The sequence below is a fragment of the Eublepharis macularius genome, chromosome 5 (assembly GCF_028583425.1).
Source record: "Eublepharis macularius isolate TG4126 chromosome 5, MPM_Emac_v1.0, whole genome shotgun sequence".
NCBI lineage: Eukaryota > Metazoa > Chordata > Lepidosauria > Squamata > Eublepharidae > Eublepharis > Eublepharis macularius.
In genome coordinates this window covers 145,401,617-145,423,239 of record NC_072794.1, presented here as the reverse complement: position 1 = coordinate 145,423,239, position 21,623 = coordinate 145,401,617, and the positions used below count along the sequence as shown (strand labels likewise).

The 21,623-nt window shown below is 40.5% G+C and overlaps 1 protein-coding gene across 1 annotated transcript in view; it reads right to left on the bottom strand.

The window, feature by feature from the left end:
• The window catches only part of EYA2 (EYA transcriptional coactivator and phosphatase 2), a 199,973-nt gene that overhangs the window by 9,663 nt on the left and 168,687 nt on the right, over positions 1–21,623 (bottom strand). The window contains exons 10-12 of the mRNA XM_054981392.1: positions 20,957–21,046; positions 3,006–3,064; positions 1,053–1,213 (exon numbers count right to left, since the gene is read on the bottom strand). Of these exons, the coding sequence (XP_054837367.1) occupies positions 1,053–1,213; positions 3,006–3,064; positions 20,957–21,046 (310 nt within the window). The remainder of the gene's footprint in view (positions 1–1,052; positions 1,214–3,005; positions 3,065–20,956; positions 21,047–21,623) is intronic.

Sequence of the window (21,623 nt, the reverse complement as noted above, 5' to 3'; positions counted from 1 at the left end):
CTTTATCAGCTGCTGATGTGAACCGCTAAAACTCATTCAACAGAACGCGCTCAGAACTTAGGAAATAACCATTAAAGGTGCAGGCTATTTCCTGCAGATTAGCGAGTGCCTGAGAGGAGCTAATGATATGAGATGAAACAGACGGCCAGATTGTTCCAACCAGTTATTATTTCAATTCCCCTGAAAAGCTGTGTGCCAAGTCAACCATTATTCCCCTTATACATGGGAAGGTCATTATTCTGGATAATGGCATGCAATGCACATGTTTAAAATACCTGGAGGGGCAATTGTCATTACTGATCATTCCTTTTTGTTGTTCTGGTTCTAGCTATGTCATAGATGTAATGATGTAATACCAGGTCCCTTGCACTATCAAAAGTGCTGGGTTCCAGCATCGATGTGTCTCCACGCTGCCTTGTGATGGCAGTTTCTCCACTGAGATCTAGAAATGATGGTCACAAAGGGCCTTGCTGCATTTTAAAGACTAACCAACATACACCACAATTTATCTGTTAGTCTTTTAGGTGGTCTTAATAAACAAGCTACTCAAAATCTGCTCCCTGAAGATGAGCTAAAAATATGATATGAAAAAGAACACTTCCCAGTAATAGCATCTTCCTGGGAGTTTCTCTGCAAAGGTCCCCAAGCAAGTGGTGCAGATAGAGGAACGAAGCAAAGGTCACACCTGTGAATGCATGCCTGAGCATTGGCAATGTTGGCAATGAGGCTCAGGCAAAAATATTTCACCATCTCAGTCAAGTAACAAGGACAGAACAAATGCAGCGAGGATAGAGCAATCTTGATCTCAAGACCTAGGCTTTGGTTGAAACATCAAGGCTACAACTACTGCTTTGAACAGTCAGTGTTAGTTCTCGATTCATTTATCAGAACTGGAAATTAATACACAAAACACTTCCTCTTCTCTGGTACATTCATTTCGCCACATTTTCAGGTACCGAGGCTACTCTCTGCCTCGGATCTGAGGAACAGGAAGACAAGGCTTTTAAAAAGATGGGAAGGAACATTCCCTGATGGGCTGGAGAGACACTTACCTCCGACATTGTTTTTGTAGGTGTTGTAGAGTTCTTTCACCCGCCGGTAGCGGAATGCTAATTTCCTCATCCAGTCAACTCCCCCATGAACTCCAGAGCCCAGGCATAGATTTGCTCCAGCGGCTGAACTGTGAAAACCATCTGCTGAGAAATTATATGTGCTGTGGCAAAGGAAGGAAGGAAAAGGGGAAGGAGTGAAATTATAAGCAGTGTTTCCCATTAAGATGAAGACAGTAGCAAGAGGGCAGAGGAAAAGATGTCTTTTAGTCTTGTGACAAAGAGTGAATTAAATAAAGCAGGTGTTCTCCCTAGTCATGCATTCTGTACAGGTCTGCTGCCTCTGCTTAGGATTTAGTTATATCGATATTGAACCATATCTGCATATATAGTTCCTGTATGCTTTCAATCCAGTTTCGTATAGTAGTTAAGAGAGGCAGGACTCTAATCTGGGTTTGATTCCCCACTCCTCCACTTGAAATCAGCTAGGTGACCTTGGGTCAGTCACAGCCCTCTCCAAGCTCTCTTAGCCCCACCCACCTCACAGGGTGGTTGTTGTGGGGATAATAACAACGCACTTTGTAAACCACTCTGTGGGCATTAAGTTGTCCTGAAGGGCGGTATATAAATTGAATATTGTTAATATTATTAACATGATAATGGGGGGGGGGGGAAAGAAGGCTAAAGACCTAATTTCACCTGAAAGTTTGGGCAAACACCTCTGAAATGAATGGGAACTGAGCAAGAAATCTCATTCATTTCAATGGAGCCTGCATAGAAGTCCTTCCAGGAGGACTGTCATCAAATACTGAACCATCTTCAATTTGCCTTGTACTTCATTCTCAGAGACCAACATGTCAACAAGCTGTAGCACCTATGCCATGTATTTGGAGACATGGTTGGTGTGACGGAAAGAGCCAGAGCAGTGTAGTGATTTGATTGTCTGACTAGGATCTGGGAGACTCAGGTTTGAACCCCCACTCTGCCCTGGAAGCTTGCTGGGTGTCCTTGGGCAAGTCACACACTCTCAGCCTAACCTACCTCACAGGGTTGTTGTGAAAATAAAAGGAGAAGGGGGATGTAAGCCACTTTGGGTCCCAATTGGGGAGAAAGGCAAGATATAAATGCAGTAAATAAAAATAAATAAATAATTTGCATGCATAAATTTTAAAACGTTATGGCACCATCTAATTTGGAATGTATTCAAAAGATAATATATGCACAGGGTCAAAAGTCTAGGATCAGCAGATCTTTTTTAGAATTTAAAAAAATATATCTTTGCTGCACAGAATAAGAATGTTTTGGAATATGACAAGTGTTCCCTTAAAACGAGACTGTATTTTCTGTGGTTAAATATTTGGTACAGTAAACACGTGATGATCTCTACCATAAATTTAATTCATCCTGGCTTCTTGGTGAGCCTTTTATAGAGTTAGCACCAAGGATACACGTTTGTTTTGCTCTGGGTTGAAGCAAAGTACACGCAAGCATAGAGAACGACTGCTGGAGGACGCAAGCAAACAATAAGAGTGGGTTGCAGCTCAGCAGCAGAGCTTCTGCTTTGCCTGCAGAATGTCTCAGGTTCAATGCCTGGCATCTCCAGTTAAATAGGATCAGAAAGCTGGCAATGTGAAAGACTTCTGTCAGAGAACCAGTGGAACTGCTGCCAGTCAGAGCAGACGATACTGACCCTGATAGAGCAACGGTCTGACTCAGTATAAAGCAGTTTCGCGGATTCACATACCATTGCCAGGTGGATTGTAATTCAAACATAAAATACTAAGCCACTGTTAGAAAATAATATAATGAAACGACGACTGTGTCCCAATATGACATTTCCTTTATGTGACGACAAAAATTCCTGCCATGGTTTTCAGACATTAATGAATGCGATTGGCAGTTTTCCAGATATTATTAAATACGATTTCTTGCACTGGAGTACAGAGAGTGCCATACCTTAAATCTTGGCCATTGTCATCTGATGAAACATCATCTATGTGTATCTGGTCACAATCCTGAAAACCATTTCCAAAAACAATTAGACAGGAAGTGAGTATTGGCTTTGTAAAAACAACAAGGGAGAGATTTCATGCAACAGAAACCAAGCTAAGGGAAGATTCCTCAGCAATTTCTGGTCAATTATAGTAATCAGATTACAAGCAAAATTTCAGACACGGCATTCCCTGAACATGAACATTATGTGCTTAAACAGACAATGAATGAGGTCACTCATGCTGGTCTTTATTCACCTAAGGGGAAATTGTTTCTTACTCATTTGAGGCAGTGCTGGAAACATACAAAAAAAAATTATCTTTCAACAGGAAACAATTGTTAATAGTTTATAAGCCCCAGCCTGCAAACTTTCTTCTTTAAAGAGCAGGAACGGCTAAAGAAAACCAACATGCACGATTATATAGTGTTGTAATAAAGTTTCACTAATTGTAACAGATCGCTGGCCAAATGTTCTGAGATGCCAACCATAATGCTGGCTGCTGCATAGTAATAGTAGTTTGAAATGGAAAAAAAATGATTTAGTGATCATGCGGACACTATCTGGTGGTGGTAGTTATTTCACAAAAACACAGTACAAAGGTATGATCTCTGATACCAACATAGTACAAAGAGAAGTTTGTCATATGGTACAGTTCCTTTTGTTACGAGCATCCCTGGGATGAAGCTCACGGACTTCCATGCAATTTCTATCCTCTAATTAGCTCAAAAAGGCCACTTTGTACAGGGACAGTATCAACTGCATTTGTTGACTATTTGCTTCTGGGCTCAGTTCATAGTGCTGATTACCACCTTTATACCTCTTCATGGCTTAGGACTCTCATAACTCTAGAACTGCACCTCCCAGTATACTCCTGTGCATTGGTTGTGTTCCCTGGGCAGTCCTCTCCTGGTGGAACCCCCACCTAGTATGGTCTGTTTGGTGACAGCCTGTTCATCATAGGCCTCCTGTGTGGTCACGGGCGTTCTACCTGAGTGGGTGTGGCAGGTGCCTTCATGTTCTGCATGCAGGAAGATGCAATCTGTTTCAGAGGGCATTTGGTGGAGAATAAACTGTTTTAGCTCTGTTAACCCTGTCTACAGGCTTTTAACCCTGTGTTTTAATTCTGTATTGGTTTAAACTTTTTGGACACTGGTGATGGTTTGGTGTAGTGGTTATGAGAGGCAGGACCCTAATCTGGAGAGCTAGGTTTGACTCCCCACTCCTCCACTTGAAGCCAGCCGGGTGACCTTGGGTCAGTCATAGCACTTTCAGATCTCTCTCAGCCCCACCCACTTCACGGGATGACTGCTGTAGGGATAGTAATAACATACTTTGTAAAACGCTCTGAGTGGGCATCAACAATCAAATGTTGTTATTGTTATTATCCTGAGGCTTCTATGGTTTCACCAGCTACCTTGAGTTTGCAGGGATAAGGCAGGGCTCAGATATAAATAAAATTAAAAGAATTTAAGAAAATTGAGAACTGTTCTCCCACAAGCAGCACCATGGAGGATTTCTTTTTGCTTTGTTGCAGGGTGGATAAAAATCAATGATTTTTTTAAAAAAATCAAAAACATCGGATTTTTTTGATTTAAATCGGATTTTTTTGATTTAAATCGGATTTTTTTTAAATAAAATGCTTTTTGAGGAAAATATATTACCATCCAAAGGCCATTCCATCATGAAATAAAGATTAGTTTTTAATTATGTAGAATAAGGCTGTATATGTTTAATTTTTTTGGTAAATAAATTCCATTAATCCATTCACAATGTCATGCTCTTCCAGAGGTTTTTGTAAAATTATTGGGCAGTTTCTCTGCCTACAAGATATTATCACAGATGCTTGGTTTTGCAGTTCTCAAAACTGAATTTGTGTCAGCTCAGCAGAGATCACATGCCTCTTCTTCACAGCAAAAATGTTATAACATGAACAGAGTTGAGAAAAAGACCTTAATCCTATTGTTCTACAAACCTATGAAGACAGAATCAACCCCTTCAGTGCTAAGTTTCAAGAAGTTCAGTGAATAGAAACAATATTTTTCTGATTGTTTGGAGTGGAATAGATCTGCACAAGAAGAAACTAAGTGTGAGGAGGGAGGGGCAAGCAGTACAAAATGAAAGTGAAACTTTTTGAGCACAATACTGCACAAGTCTTTGGATCTTTTGTGTGTATGACCTGAGGTTTATCACATTCTTTCCTTGGAGGAAAAAACCTATAATGGCAGCAGGCCGTAAAAGAGACCCAGTTTGGGAATACTTTAATGAAGTTCCTTTACCTATCGGTAAGGCAGGCATGCGTGCAAAATGTAAACACTGCAACAAAGAAATGCAAGGCCTGGTGGCCCGAATGAGGCAACATCATGAGAAGTGCTGTGATGAAGATGACCAAAGAAACACATTTGAACAGGCAGGATCTTCAGGTTGGTAAACATTTTTATTGAATCATATTTCTAAATACTGCCTTGAACTGTCATGTTTGAGCAAAATTATATTTCTTATTATTACTGCATGTTACTGTCATTTGGTACAGTTATGAAGAAAAGCAAATACTCCTTTTGGGGCAGTGCTGTACAATAAGCAGAAATTGTATAAACAATAAAATAACAGCATTGACTTTTTTGTTTAGGGGAATTCATCGTCAACATTAAGGATTCTGGAAACTATCCACCTTCAAGATCACCATCCTCTGTTCTACAGTTTCAGAATTATCCATCCCGGATAGTGCTTCATTTGCATCATCATCAGACACCCACAGTATATCACCTAAAAGAAAGAAAAAACCCTTCCCTCCTGGAACCACCATAGATAAGTTTGTGATAAAAACTAGCAGATTAGAAAAAGAGTTAATTGATGAAAAAATTGCCCAGTTTGTTTATGCAACGAACTCTTCTTTCCGTCTGACTGAGAACCCACATTTCATTAATATGGTTCAGTCACTGAGACCAGGATACAGTCCACCCTGCAGAGCAGATGTTGCAGGGAAACTGCTGGATAAAGTGTATGACAGAGAAATGGAGCAACGTGCAACAGCTCTGGAGGGTAGAATTGTTAACCTAAATATTGATGGGTGGAGTAGTGTCCACAATGATCCTGTTGTATGTGCTTGTATAACAACAGAAGAAGGGAAAGTCTTCCTTGCACAAACAATTGATACGTCAGGAAATGCACACACAGCAGAATACTTACAAGAAGTGGCAGTAAAAGCTATAACAACATGTGAACAAAAATTCAAATGTCTAGTACGCAGTTTGGTCACAGACAATGCTGCAAACGTATCCAAGATGAGAAGAAATTTAGAAGAGCAGGAAGGGAATACAAAGCTAATAACATATGGTTGCAGTGCTCATTTGCTGCACCTCTTAGCCAAAGACTTAAGTGTTCCAGAAATAAAGACTAATGTTGTTGAAATTGCTAAATACTTCCGTGACAATCGTTTTGCTGCAGCAGCTCTGAAAAGGATGGGTGGAACCAAGCTAACGCTCCCACAAGATGTTAGATGGAACTCTATGGTGGACTGTTTTGAGCAGTATATCAAGAACTGGCCTATTCTGATGACAGTTTGTGAACAAAATCGAGATAAAATAGATGGCACTGTCACGGCCAAAATCCTCAACATTGGGCTTAAGAGAAATGTTGAACATATGCTGAGCATCCTGAAACCCATCTCTGAAGCTTTAAACAAAATACAGAAAAATAGCTGTTTTATTGCTGATGCTGTTGAAATTTGGAAGGAACTGAGTGAACACTTAAAAACAGAACTACACATGGACAGAACTAAATTACAAGCATTAAAAAAACGAATGGGACAAGCACTGTCTGCAGCTCATTTTTCGGCAAATATTGTCAATATCCAGTACCAGGGTCAAAACTTAAGTGCTGAGGAAGAGGAGTTAGCTATGACATGGGTATCCAGCAATCATCCATCTGTAATGCCAACTATAATAAACTTCAGAGCTAAGGGGGAACCATTCAAGAAATATATGTTTGCTGAAGATACTTTAAAGAAAGTCACACCAGTGAACTGGTGGAAGTCACTTAAGCACTTGGATTTAGAGACTGTTCAAGTAATGATTTCACTTTTAACAGCAGTAGCTTCTTCTGCAGGCGTTGAAAGAATATTCTCTTCCTTTGGACTCATTCATTCTAAATTGAGAAATCGTTTGGGACCCGATAAAGCAGGAAAGCTTGTTTTTCTTTTCCAGATTATGAACAAAGAAGAAGATGAAGATGACGAGTGAGCTACAGAGGACAGTATTTAAGTTTTTCATGTGTAGGCTGGGCTGACAGTCTAAGTTTCTTAAAATATATATATTTTGTTTAGCCAAATTAGTTAACAAACATGGATGTTTGTTTAAGCAAATAACATATGCTGTAATGTTATTGTTTCAGTTGAATAAATAAAACTATTTAAATTATTATTAAGGTAATGATTATTTTTCTCCTTCCAATAAAGTACAACAGAAAAGTTGTCCAAATATGAATGATGAACCTAAACTGGGGATAATTCATCTCACAATAAATTAACTATAATGTGTTTCTAATAGTATTAAAATCATATTTTATACAACTGTAAAACTAATATGAAAAGTTGTTATTCTAAAAATCTTCATCTACTTGCATATTAAAGTTATACCAGCAAGAATTAGTCTTTATGTAGAAAACTATGATTTAAATCAAGCCTTACTGACTAGTGATTTAAATCGTGATTTAAATCGTGATTTAAATCAGTTTGATTTAAATCAAATCCACCCTGCTTTGTTGGCTTCCAAAATCTCTTTGAGGATTATAATCTTGCCTTGCTAGGCGTGGCAGAGACTGTCACGGGAAAGTAGAAAAGACTTCTTTTAGAAGTCCCAATTCCTTAGACGTTAAAAAAAAAGATTATACACAAAATTATGTGAAGGGATTAAAAAAGTCAAAGTGCAATTTAATAGATAATGCACTTAGAGTTTGGCTCCTAAGATATATGCTCTCTAAACCTTATCTTCCAAGTTCTTTATTGTCTGAATGGAAGAGGCCACAACCTCAGAAACCTTAAAAGTGTTATTTTAATGGTTTATTTGGTTTGAGATTTCCTTTCCTAAACAGTCAGGAAGCTTCCTTCTGTGATCATTGCACAGCAGACAGAAAAATATATTCTGCAAAACACATACAAATTGGCAAGCTGAATTACAGACATTATAAATTGGAAAGGATATTATGATTGTATAGCATTTTTACTGAGTTGAGCATCTCCCTATCATCCTAAATAGTACCCCAGTGCGTTGTAGTGGGTAGAGTGTCCTATATTAAAGAAAGAAACCAGGATTCAAATCCCTGTTCAGTCTTATGCAGCTCACTCAGAAAACTTGAACTCATCACTATTTAGAGATTCTGTTCCACTCATTCTTGTGCTCATGTGGAGAATCTGAAGGATCCAACTCACTGTTTGAAAAATACTATTTGTAGTACCTGATTAAGTCAGGTGAACTTGGCAAAACTTTGCAAAGTTGGAAGATGGAGAAAGGCCATCAAGCAGTGGGAGATCACATATGCTTCGCACGAAGAAGATGCCAGATTCGAATCCCTGGCAACTTAAAAGATCTTAAGGCTGCTTTTACAAATGTCAGATAATGCACTTTCAATGCACTTGAGCAATCATATGCATCTGGATTTTCCAGTGTGAAATAGCAAAATCTAGTTGCAAAGTGCACTGAAATGTAAAGCTAGACAAGATGCCAGAAAATCTGTGAATGAATCTCTAGAATATTTTTATTGCTCAATAGCAACTGCAGGGAGTCTGATTCAGATTAGGGCCTGTGCTGTATAAAGTGTGTGTGTGTGTGTGTGTGTGTGTGTGTGTGTGTGTGTGTGTGTGTAGGGGGAGGTAAATCTTTTCCCTAATATTATTTTCTTCGTATCACCTGTGATCTCTCCCCAGGAACTGATATTTGCCTCACTGGGCGGGGGGGGGGGGGGGAATCATACAGGTTGCTTGCATGTTCCCCTCACGGGAAAAATTGCAACTGTGGAAAGGAGTCTTTTAAGAGTTAACCTCCTTCTCTCTGTCTGGAGGTCCAAAGTGAATTCTCCCTCCCCAATGGCTGCTCTTTAACAATAAAAAGCTAGAGATCCGTTCATGTGTATATTTAAAAGTGTGTGTGTTTCAGCATCCCTAAAAATTATTGTCTTTAAAATATGGACCCCACCCCATCATATTACAGATGTTGATGTTGCTTCAGCTGAGTTATGTATGTTAGAAGAGAGACTTCCTATAGGCACATACTGCAAATCTGACATGCCAATTCCATACTGATAGTTACATCTTTAATTCCTTCCTTCCTCAGTCACTTGAGTCACATGGCCCGAGAAAGCAGAATTAAAAGCAGATCTCTGCTAGCATGGTCCCATGCCTTTCCCAAATGACAAAAACATTATCCGCCATGCATGCATATTGTGAAAGCCACGCTGGAATGGTATTGTCCCAGCCCACTCAACTTCAGTTGTGTTGCTCTGTGCAATTATGTCAGGGGAAAGGTATTTGTGGGGGGATCTGCTTTTCTCATTTGTGAATGAATTGTTCTGTATGTTAAAGTTTGACAACAGTAGCGATCACATTTCTAACTTAATAAAATACCATGACACTTAGCGAGACGCTACCTCATAGTCCACCGCCGACCGACACTATCATATTACTGGGTAAAACATTGAAAGCCGGACAAGGCAAGAATGTAGACCATATTTTACTACAGTACATAGTTACCAGACTAATTTTTCATTCTTGCAGATTTTGCTTTTGAGACCTTGGAGAATGAGGAAGGAGGATTTGAACATCTGGGTGGCTGAAAAGGAGGCTCCAGTTTTGCTTGAATAAAATTTGGTAATGAGGACATTTGCAAAGCCAGGCTCCACATCTGTTAGCTTTAACTGATACACAGAGATCTAACAGGGTTCTGTGACTAGCATATCTCATATAGGTTATGTGGTTAATTTAAAGGAACCTCAACCACCACTAACATTCTCTGATGGTTTTTGCTATGGTCCGGTAATGTTTAGATAGCTTCTCCATTCACTTTAACGATCAAATGTAAAAGGATGCAAATTTCATTTCATTTTATTTTACTTGATTTATATTGTGCCTCCCCCCTGGGACCCAAAGCTGCGTACATCATTTTCGCCTCCGTTTTACCCTCACAACAATTGTGTGAGGAAGGTTGGGCTGAGAGTGTGTGACTGGCCCAAATAAACCCAAATAAAACAGCAAATACTCTGGGAATTTTGGATTTTACGAATTGTAGAAGGAAGATTCAGAAGGTTATCCAGAAACAAGCACAAATTCAAAGATGATGTTCTGCTACTTGATATAATTTCTAACAAATACTGTGGAAACCGTCAGTTTTCTGGCATGTTCTCAATGTTCTCTTACATCCTGCCAGAATTTGGGTCTAGGCTGTCAACAGGGAGTTCTAGGTACAATGCAACATTTGTCTGCTCCCACAGGTCATGTACATGAATGTATTTACATGTGTACATGTATGCACACACATTATCCTATTTGGAAACATATACTGGCATTTAGCAAAGTCATATAATACTGACAGGAATGTATAAGTTTGTCACTGAGATATGCTTTCCCTTTAATTTTTTTAATGTCCCACCTGGGGTAAAGTTCTCTGTTTCTTAAAACACCATGTTAGATTGCAAATCCTGCATGTTCCTAACTAAAGTCTGAATTTTATTTATAGCCCATCTTCGTTGTTACATGCTAGAGCCCTGTGGTGCACACTGGCAAGCTGAAGTACTGTAGTCCAAGCTCTGCTCACGACCTGAGTTCGATCCTGGCGGAAGCTAGGTTCAGGTAGCCGGCTCGAGGTTGACTCAGCCTTCCATCCTTCTGAGGTCAGTAAAATGAGTACCCAGTTTCCTGGAGGTAAGGTGTAGATGACTGGGGAAGGCAATGGCAAACCACCCTGTAAAAAGTCTGCCAAGAAAATGTTGTGATGGGACGTCGCCCCATGGGTCAGTAATGACTCGGTGTTTGCACAGGGGACTATGTTTACTTTACCTTCATTGTTACAGTGAAGTTTGTTCTGATAGCTCAAAGCTTTGGATCTAACTATATTTTCCACTGGTGAAAATCAGAGGAGGGGGTCCCCCTCTGACCATCAACAAAGCGACATCAGGTATCCTTGAACCGGCTGTGTGAGGGACTGTAATAAGGAGGGTAAGTGGATAAGACTGAGTAAAAAAGCTGGGCGTACCAACCCCTGTCTACTTCTTAAAAATAATCTGCTGGTTAAAATATTACTTTGAAGTTATCTATCAGGGTAGCCTTAGGTCAGTCATATTCCATTTAATTTGCCTCACTGGGTAACTCACCTTAATTCTACATATAGAATGATATAAGCCACTTTATGTCCCCATTGGGGATCAAGGCAGAGTATAAAGGAAGTAAATAAATAAGTACACATGAATCTCTCTTCCTCTGCTTTAAACTTACAGCAACCATATAAGTGACAGTAGAAGTAGATTCTACCAGGTAGATAATCCTCACAAAATCTCTGTGTGGTAGATTCACAAGAGAGCGTGCAAGTGGGCCAAAGCACCTACTGAGCATAATGACTTAGCAGAGATTTAAACTTACACCTATATTAATTTTCTCATTAAGAGGTCTCCATCCTTTTTTGAGCCTGTGGGTGCTTTTGGAATTGTGACATAGTGTGGTGGGCACAGCAACAAAATGGCTGCCACAAAATGGCTGCTGCAGAAGAAACAGACAGCCACAAAATGGTTGCTACAGCTTGCCTTCCGTCATACAATGAAGATCCTTGTGTGTAGAAGCAGCTTTTGCCAAAGCAATGTTTGTAAAAATCTGCACAGCCAATCAAACTTCCAATGGCCAGTCAGCAAAAGTCTTACCTGACTCCACCCACTTTCTAAAAAACATTTGGCGGGCACCAGGAAAGGTATCAGTGGGCACAATTGTGCCCATGAGCACAATGCTCTAACCAGGGCTTTTTTTCTGGGAAAAGAGGTGGTGGAACTCAGTGGGTTGCCCTTAAAGAAAATGGTCACATGGCTGGTGGCCCTGCCTCCTGATCTCCAGACAGAGGGGAGTTTAATCTAAACTCCCCTCTGTCTGGAGATCAGGGGGCGGGGCCACTGGCCATGTGACCATTTTCAAGAGGTTCCGGAACTCCGTTCCCCCGTGTTCCCCCTGAAAAAAAGCCCTGGCTCTAACCATTACACCTCTCTGGCCCTCAGTGTAAATGTCCTCTCTCACTCTTTCGCTGCTAATTTGATTCCAATATGGCAAACTGACTTTATTTGTAGAATGCTCTGTTGGTGTAATCCCACCAATACAGATGTACAAAGAGCAAACACTGTTTCACAATCAAGAGCAAAGTATGTCTAGAACATTCATTACCATGTTAAGGGTAGACATCACACTTGGCAGAATCTACCACTCCTATGGGGATAAAACCAATGGGCATGTTGCACCTGAACCCATTATAGACAGACAACGCACGAAGGGAGCTTTAACCTTGAAAGCTCGTACTCTGGACAACTAGTTGGTCTTTAAGGTGCTTTTGCACTGGGATCTTGCTCTGCTTCTCCTGGTTTCATCCCACCACCTTTACATACAGTTGCATTTGCTTTTATTCTGTATATATCTCAACATGCAAATGACATTGCAGGACCCATTCATTTTTTATATTAGTGTCTGGATGAAAGTTAACTAGTCTTGCTCATCCTTTTATATACCACTTGGGGGTGCTACTGCATACTTAAGTTATGGCAGATCAAACTGTGTAGACTAGGCCAATCTTTCTGCTTGCTTTTCTTTCTGCCTTTCTTCCACAGAATCGATTTCCTTGCATTTCTTTGGGTCAAACTACAAGAGACATAGGAAACCTGTGAAACCTCACCTTTAAATTAAAATACCTGAAGTACAGCTGTGCGGGGGGGGGGGGAATGGATATTTGTTTGGAGCAGAACTGAAAATGCTTCACATTTCCAGATGCACCATTTATTAAAGGTGCCTTCTCAGCTGCATTTCTCCTTGCAGGGAGAAAAAGGAGAGGGAAAGAAAAGCAAATTGAGGGACTGATTCGATCAGAAAAATAGCCTGCAGGGAAAGGATTAAACACCCTTTTTCCTCTGCACCATTCACTGTTCCTATCAAATTTCTAGTCTGCTACTAAACATTAAAAAGTTTGCAAGTCTACTCACGAATCTCACTTGCAGTGTCTGCATTGAAACCTAGGTGAGTAACAAGTGACAATTGATCTATTTCCTTGCAAGTCTTCAGGATGATAAGGTGTGTGAGAGGCTTGCACAACTCCCACTCCCACCCCCCTGAAATTAAAGCAAGTATCAGTAGGAAGGAAGGAAGGAGTGAAGGAAGGAAGGAAGAATAAGGCTGAAGTAGCAACTTCCATGGGTGCTGCTTTCTAGAAACTTCTGGAAGTTCTCTTACTTAGAATACTCTGCCTCTTTTTCGGGGGCAGTTATCTGTCGACTTGAAATACCCTCAATCGCTGGTAATAGATGTTACTAGAACCCATTAATCATTTCTCTTTGATTGTCAGGCAGAAAGTCATTCAACACAGCATTACTATGGCACAGTTAAACTTCCTTTGCAAAAAAATTCTCCAGCAAGACAACAATTCCCAACAATTGCTGGGAACTGTACACCTGTGCCATCAGTGAAAGTTTCACCAGATTTTTATAGTGACACAATAACTACTAATTAACTACTTTAACTACTTTTTAAAAAGTCACCAAAAAGCCCTCTAGTGGCAGGAAAACAATGAAACGATGGTTGTGAGGAGAGATGGACACGAACAGCAATACGAAAAAAAAGCCACGAACAGCCGAATCTGCTGTTCATGAACAAGCTGTTTGTGAGGTCGTTGCAAGCATTGGTGGTCGTTGCAAGAATTGTTCATTGCTGTTTGTTGCTGTTCGTCAAGCCAGACAGTCTGGCACCTGCAATCAATTTCCATGGCAACTCAGGCAGAGATTGTCTGAACTCTGTCTGAACTCCTGCTGTTGCCCAATTTAGCTTGATAGGCAGGTCTTCCTTTCAAGTGTGGAGCTCCAAATTTGTTACAAGGGAGCAAAGACCAGGGGGGAGGGGGACTCCCAGCTCTGGCTTTGCAGACAGTGGAGAGGGAGAGACAATTGCTGTTGGCATTTTGATAGAGTGCATTGGAGCTTGAATTTTCTTTGTGTGTGGTGGGATAGGGATCTACTCCTTCAAGTTCCAGGGCTGCTGCCAAGCTCTGGACCAAGCTATTATTTATTATTGGTACCTTTTCTGCTGCCTGTTCAGGTCAGGTTTCTGGGAGTGGTGCAGTAGGGATCTTGACCAAATTTGGATGATGGCTGGAGGAGAGCCTGCTGGCCCCCACGAACAGCCAACCACGAACATGTTCATGAACAGGGTCATGTTTGTGGTTGTTCATGAGTCCCTGTTCGTGGATGGCAATGAACAACGAACATCATGTTCATTTTTTTTTCTGTTTGTGCCCATCTCTAGTTGTGAGGGGACACGGGGGGGGGGAGGTGCTGATGTGGCAGAGAGTTTTGGAAATCTGGTCCACAAAATGGGGAGACTCACTTTATGATTTTTCTGGAAAGATTGGAGCAAAGCAGGTTTAGGAAGCATCAGAGCAAATCAGGGGAATCATCAGAAGGTGACTGGAGGAGGATAATGTGTGGATACACTGAAAAAACCTGTAGAGTTTGAGAGCCAGAGTGGAGCAAAACACCCTTATGGAAGATAGTACAATACAGATCTGCTGAATCAAGGGCCTAAAAGGGAACAATGCCTCAGAGTTAGTGCCGTTCTTTGTACTAGGGATATTTGACATTTGCTGAGGAATCTGCAGTGGTAAGTAACTCAGTACGCTCTCAGGGAGCAAGCCGGAAAAGACAATAACTCACAGGCAAACTAGAACTGTCTAAGCATTCCTCAATTAGACATATATTTACTCTGCATAAAGGCCACCTTTGACACATTCACAGAAGTCTGACTTTAATTATTATCTTGGGTTTGTTTAAGCAAATTAAGCACCATCATGAGAGAAGACTGGAGATAAAGTTCTTCGCTTTTCTCTACACCAGCTTCCTAGAAACAGTCAAGGACATTTCAGCTACAGGCTGCTGCAAACTCCCCATGTAGCATGGTAAACTAATCATGTTTTTAGCTCTATAACTGCAGACTTGTGTTTGGGGTGATATGCAGCTATCTTTCTCAGGGTTATTAATTTGCAGCATGGCTGTCGTCACATGGAAAATAGAGAAATTTAGATTTCAGAGGGGTTATCTAGTGTACCCACCAGATTTCAAGCTTTTGCTTATAATACACCAAGTCTCTACTCCCCAAGGCTATGGATAAAAGATTTAAAAGATGATGCTATTATCATTATGCTATAGAAGGGTTTGCAGATATCAGTTGATACCACCACCTAACCATTCCGTAACTCATCACAGTTTGCTTATTTATCATGAGGCTGCAGGTGGTCACTGGTCCAAAGCAAAATCCCAAAATAAATAAGCTTTGTAATACCTTTTATCAAGTCAGATAGCCAGCCAAAACAAAACCAAACCACCTATAAGCTTTTGAGTTCTCCAGAACTCTTTATCAGACTGGATGTTCACAAAAAATAAAGCGGGGATGGGTGGGGGCAGAGATCAGAAGTCTGACCCTAACGTCTCTTGTCTGCATTTTTTTGCAGAATTCCAGGTAGGTCTGAATTGAAAAAAAAAGGTTCTGGATGGAGTTGGCATCAGCTGTGCCTTCGGCTGTCTGGGAATAAGTGTGTCATCTAAAATTGATCCTCACTATTGTTAACGTAACAGCTACCCTTCTGCTTTCAACCTTTTAAGGAACGCTTGTGTTCCATTTGGTTTTAGGCATTCAATCAACCACTTATACATTATACAATTGAAGGCACTGTCTTCCTCTTCCTTCACAGATGGTCAAAAGCTGCAATCTGATACCAGGACTATTTCATCTACTCAAACCTGCCCGGCAGTCTACGCAGGATCCGGACAACTAGCCTGAAACATAATGTTTCTCTCCTCCCACTTTTAAATATCCAACCTGGTGAGGTATCTGAAGAAGGAAGCTTTGACTCTCAAAAGCTTATATCCTGAAAAGCTTGTTGGTCTCTAAGGTGCCACTGGACTCAAATCCTTTTGTTTCCACCTGGTGAGCTCATGTTCTAGAAAACATGAAGACTTTCACATTGTTTTGTGTTATTTTGGTTGGTCTTAATAAAAAGTATTATACACCTTTTGTTATTTAGCATGTGTCATATAAATCATCACCTGCACACACAGCTGGTGTTTCTAAGATGGAATTAGACTAATTTAATCAAAGCAAATAATATTTACGTAATTTGCATGTTATAGTAAACTTGCAAATAATATTTACGTAATTTACTATATCTTGTTATAGTAAACTTGCAGATTGTAGCTCCTTCACATACTGGGATTTGGATTTTTTATAGATGATTGCAAAATCCTAGTGTGGTGGATTTTGCAGTCAAAATTTAGTCCTCCCTCATCAGGCTGCTCTTTGGATTTAAACTTGATCTATGGGAGATCTGATAAGCAATACAAAAGGGATTCACACATTTTGGTTTCAGTTTTTCCCCAATGTCTATGTAGACCAGGAACATTGGTGCAATTATTTTTCTTTCAGGGATCCCAGGAAGAATACATTGTATGTTATAAAAGAAAGGTCAAAGCAGTTAGAAAGAAATCCCTTCAAGAATACGGTGCTGAAACACCCATTTTAAAGGGGCTTCTATGGTACATAGGATTTAAACAATGCATTTCAGTACCATAGAAACAAAGAGAAATTCCTTCAAAATTAGTCCTTTGCATGCCAAAAATCTCATCTTGTTATTTTAAATTTTCAAACAAACCAGGACACATTTTGAAGGTGCTTCTTCTTTTTTTTAAATTGTAGTACAGGGAGGCACTTTCCCAAGATTCTCTACCAATGGGCCTTGTCATTCTTCTGCCCCATGGTCTCCATTGACACCAGGATCATGATGAAGAGCTTTCCTTTTTAACTCCTGGGTTCTGTGAAATTTGTTAGATTGAAACTTCTTGATTAAAGGTGTGATGAATGCTATGTGGGATGGATGTAGAAGGATCTGCCCAGCTGTATGTAAATCAAGACCCTTGACATCAAACAAGGAAGTGGAAGCATTCACACTCTGGGTCTTCTTCCTTGTAAGGAGTGTGGCTCTAATAAGAAATGAGCACTGATTGCATGGAGATGAGGAATTCTGAGCCCATGGTTTAAACTTTAGATTCTTTTGGGTAGCCTTTTGGGTTAGAATGACGAAATGCATAGATTAAGATGAAAGAGTAACTTCCAGCAATGTAAGCCAAGAAGACAAAGGAGAGCAAACCCAAATCCATTACAGTTTGCTCAATTTCATGATTCCCAATCTGACTCTTGCCTCGAAAACCCTATCAGATCACCATAAGTCGGCTGTAACTCGCTGGCAAAAAAAATAAGGAAAATAAAATACCATTTTGTTATTTTTAGTTGGCAGAGTGGATTTTAGTAATTGGGGACTGCCATTATAAAGCTGTAGCATAGAAATAAGGACTGTACATGGATTCCCTTTCACCATATAAAGGTGTTTTATTTTTTACATTTTTATCTTGCCCTTTATCCAAGGGGCTGAAGGAGCAGTACACATCATTTCTCCACTAATCCTCCATTTTATCCTCACAACAAAGAGATTTAGGTTTGACTGAGAGTGACTAGCTCAGAGTTACCTTGGTGAGCTATGCAGGCAAGTGGGTTCCTGAATCATTCTTGGACTGAGATCCTAACCACTACACTACACATGTCATTGAAACAAGAACTACATGGAGTTGATAGGCACACATTATATGTTCCAAAGGGGTCCCCCTCAATGGCACATCCTAAGGGCCATTCTGGGTCAAACTGTAACAATGTCAGGGTATTGGCATCCCTTGGCATACTTCAGGGGCTTGACAACCCCCTGACCAGAAAGCATAAGGGCCTGGGCCAAGGACTGAACTCTAATGGACATTGTACTCTTATGTTAGAGACTGTGGCTGTCTCTTTTGTCTCTGTCCTGTGAAAGCGTACAGAGGAGGGACGTCCCTCCTGAGCTTATCTGCCTGTCTCCTGAGAAGAACCACCGTTGTCATAGATACATAACCTTGGAACTTCTGAACTTTCTAAAACATCCTCTTTGCTCACATCCTTAGTTGCTTTGCTTTGCTTTTACTTACATATACACTGTAGCTATTGGGGGGTGGAGAGTGGGAACATAGGCTGGCAGCTAAGGGGTGAGAACTGGGCTGTACTTAGAAATCAGTATAAGCTTGGCACAGAACTTCATTGGGGGCTTGGCGCAGAACTCCATTCCTGGCAATGAACCTGTGGTGGATTGCTAAACTAGTAGATTATCAATAAAGCTTTAACTCATGCAGTTCTGGACTCATGTAGTGAAGTCATTGAAATCTATTTGTTCAGTGGAATTTGTTCAGAAATCCTGATGTTCTGAGTTAACAGGAGATGACAGTTGTTCAGCGGCAGTATGACTGAAAAAGCTGGAGCAACCAAGGATTAGCATACTGAGGGGTTAACCACAGCATATTATTAACCACAGACATTAACCAGATCTAAAATTACATGGAGGTATAAGGCTAAAAAATATTTCACTGTGAATCTGCAAGTAAAATTTCAGCTGTTTATCTCTATAATGGATGGGGGGAACAGGACAGAAGGGGAAACACACAGTATTATTTTATGTGCCTTATATCAATTTACTGGAATGAAATTGCTAAGATGATTTACATATTATATGAATAATAATTTCTACTCTTGGTAGTTCTATACAGTTACTGTTGTATGACAAATCAAGCCTGGGTCTTTTTAATTATAAAGCAAACTGCAGTACCCATCAGACACAAACCATGTTTGGGAAGGGGGAAACTTCCACTGAAATTCTTGCTAAAGAACTCACTGGACTAGTACTATTACACTACAACTGCACTGGTCGTGGTGTTTCCTGTTGTGTTCTTCCACCACTGATCACAAAAAAAGGAAGCACCTATGTAATTTGGCTTAACAGGTTGGAATCAAATGGACAGAGTTGCTACAAAGCACTAAAATATACCACATTCACAAGGTCAAGATTTTTTTTTTGCACTTGGTTAAGCTAATGCTACAAATGGTTAACCCTTCCTAATCCCTACCTGTCCTAATGGGCTGAGAATACAACACAGGAGGGAATTCTATAGAGTGATGTTGCATATCCCTTAATGTGCACCAGGGCTTTTTTTCTGGGAAAAGAGGTGGTGGAACTCAGTGGGTTGCCAGCACAGGGGGCAACTCTTAGCGGGAGGTGGCCCCTGGTACCACATGTGTGCGCGCAAAGTGCATGCATGCTCCCAGGGCCAATGACGTCACTTTGGGCCAGCTGGAACAAGGGGGGAGTTTTTAAAAGTTTAAATCACCCTCGGTGAAAATGGTCACATGGCTGGTGGCCCCGCTCCCTGATCTCCAGACAGAGGGGAATTTAGATTGCTCTCCGCGCCGCTCAGCGGTGCGGAAGGCAATCTAAACTCCCCTCTGTCTGGAGATCAGGGGGCGGGGCCACTGGCTATGTGACCATTTTCAAGAGGTTCCGGAACTCTGTTCCACCGCGTTCCAGCTGAAAAAAAGCCCTGAAGTACATAGAACAATAATATCAAACTGATGAAGAAGGCGGCTGATGTATGTAGGCGGACTTGATTTGTAGCAGAGCTCAGCTCTGGAACACATTTCAGAGCCAGCACTTAAGTTTTGAAACATCTGGAACAATGGTAAAGATGAGCATATACAGTTTGCCTTCTCTCTGGTAAGTCATCAGAGGCAGTCTACTCTCATCTGAGTTTTTGTAGAAAAGGTTCCATGCCAGAGTCACTAGAACTCTCCCTTCTGTTCCAGCCAGGCTTGAAATCTGGTAGCTCCTCTCACCTTAGGCTTTAAGCACTGTACCAATTGCTCAACAGATATAATCTTTTAATGTTTCTTCAGGGAACACAGAATCATTCGGACAGAATGGTGATTTACCTGGGAATGATTCTACAGAGTCTGGTAGCTAAATGATACCTTGCTCTTTACACCTGTGTCAAACCAGTGTCACAAAATTAACCAAAAATGTTATATGTTTAAATGCTTCTGCTGCTTTTTTAAACGTTTAAAACACTGTACAAAATCCATACATTTCTGAAATCTTTTTAAAAAATAACTAAAATGGGTTACAGTATTAATTGACACAGCTTAGGCACCATACCCACAACACAAAACAGCCACAACAATCAAATACCAGATGTTGTATTCCTTGCAAATGGCCCAAAAGCACATTTGAGTGAAGCTGTAAAATGTTTCAAAAACATTTTAAACTTATTGTGTTTTTAAAATCTCGAGTGTTATTTTCATTTTGGTGTAGAATGCTTTGAGCAGATGGAGAAGTATGATAAATATTTTCAAATAAATAAATACAATAAAAAATTAAGAAGGAAATCCCAGGAGAAATATGACTTACTATTAAAACTTAATGGGCATAAAAATGGAGAGACTCAAAACCAGTGCTATAACCTGCCCTTCACTGCCAAACGCTATTCACAGCACAAAGACATATGCAAGACAGCCTTGTGTATGTTTTGAAGATAATCTTATACATTTACAGTACAATCCTTAACAGAATCGCACTTCTTCTAAGTCCATGGAAGTCTGTGGGCTTAGAACAGTATAACTCTACTTAGGATTACAATATTACTTTACTCACTAACAAAAAAAGGGGGGCGGGAATGAGTTTTTCAAATGGACACAGGTGAATGAAAGGCAAGATATAAAATGAAGTAACCCATTACTTACCTCGAGGTCATTAAAGAACAAGTATGTATCTGCAAGATTAAAGATCATTTCTTCCATCATAAGGCCTATTCTGACTGACGTAGTAGTGTCCTGTACAAAGAAAACATGCCCAAAGTTTAAATAGTTCTTGGATACTTAGGTGATGTTTGGTAAAACATGATGATATTGGCTGAAATTCATAAAGAGAATTCCCTACCCCAGTCTCCAGAAAAAGGCTCCATTTTTAGGCCAGGGTCGCCAGGTTGGGAAATTCCCAGAGATTTTGGAAGTGGCGCATGGAGAGGGTGGGGTTTGGGGAGGGGAGGAGCTTCAGTAGGGTATAATGCCATAGAGTTCACACTCCAAGGCAGCCATTTTCTCCAGCAGAACCTATCTCTGTGGCCTGGAGACAAGTTGTAATTCCAGGAGCTCTCCAGCCACCACCTGGAGGTTGGCAACCCTATCTTAGACAAATATGCTCACAGTTCCTTGAGTCATTCAATTAATTAAGCCCACTGTGGGGAAAACCCCCAGATCCATTCAAATCCTTGGCTACACAGCCATATGCCTATAAAAATCAATTGTTTGGCTTTCAGATCTAAACAGTTTTTTTTTTTAAAAAATCCTCTGTGGTCCTCTTTTACTTCTCAAGGGTTTTGCCCAGTTAAACGAAAGAGGGTTCTGTAAC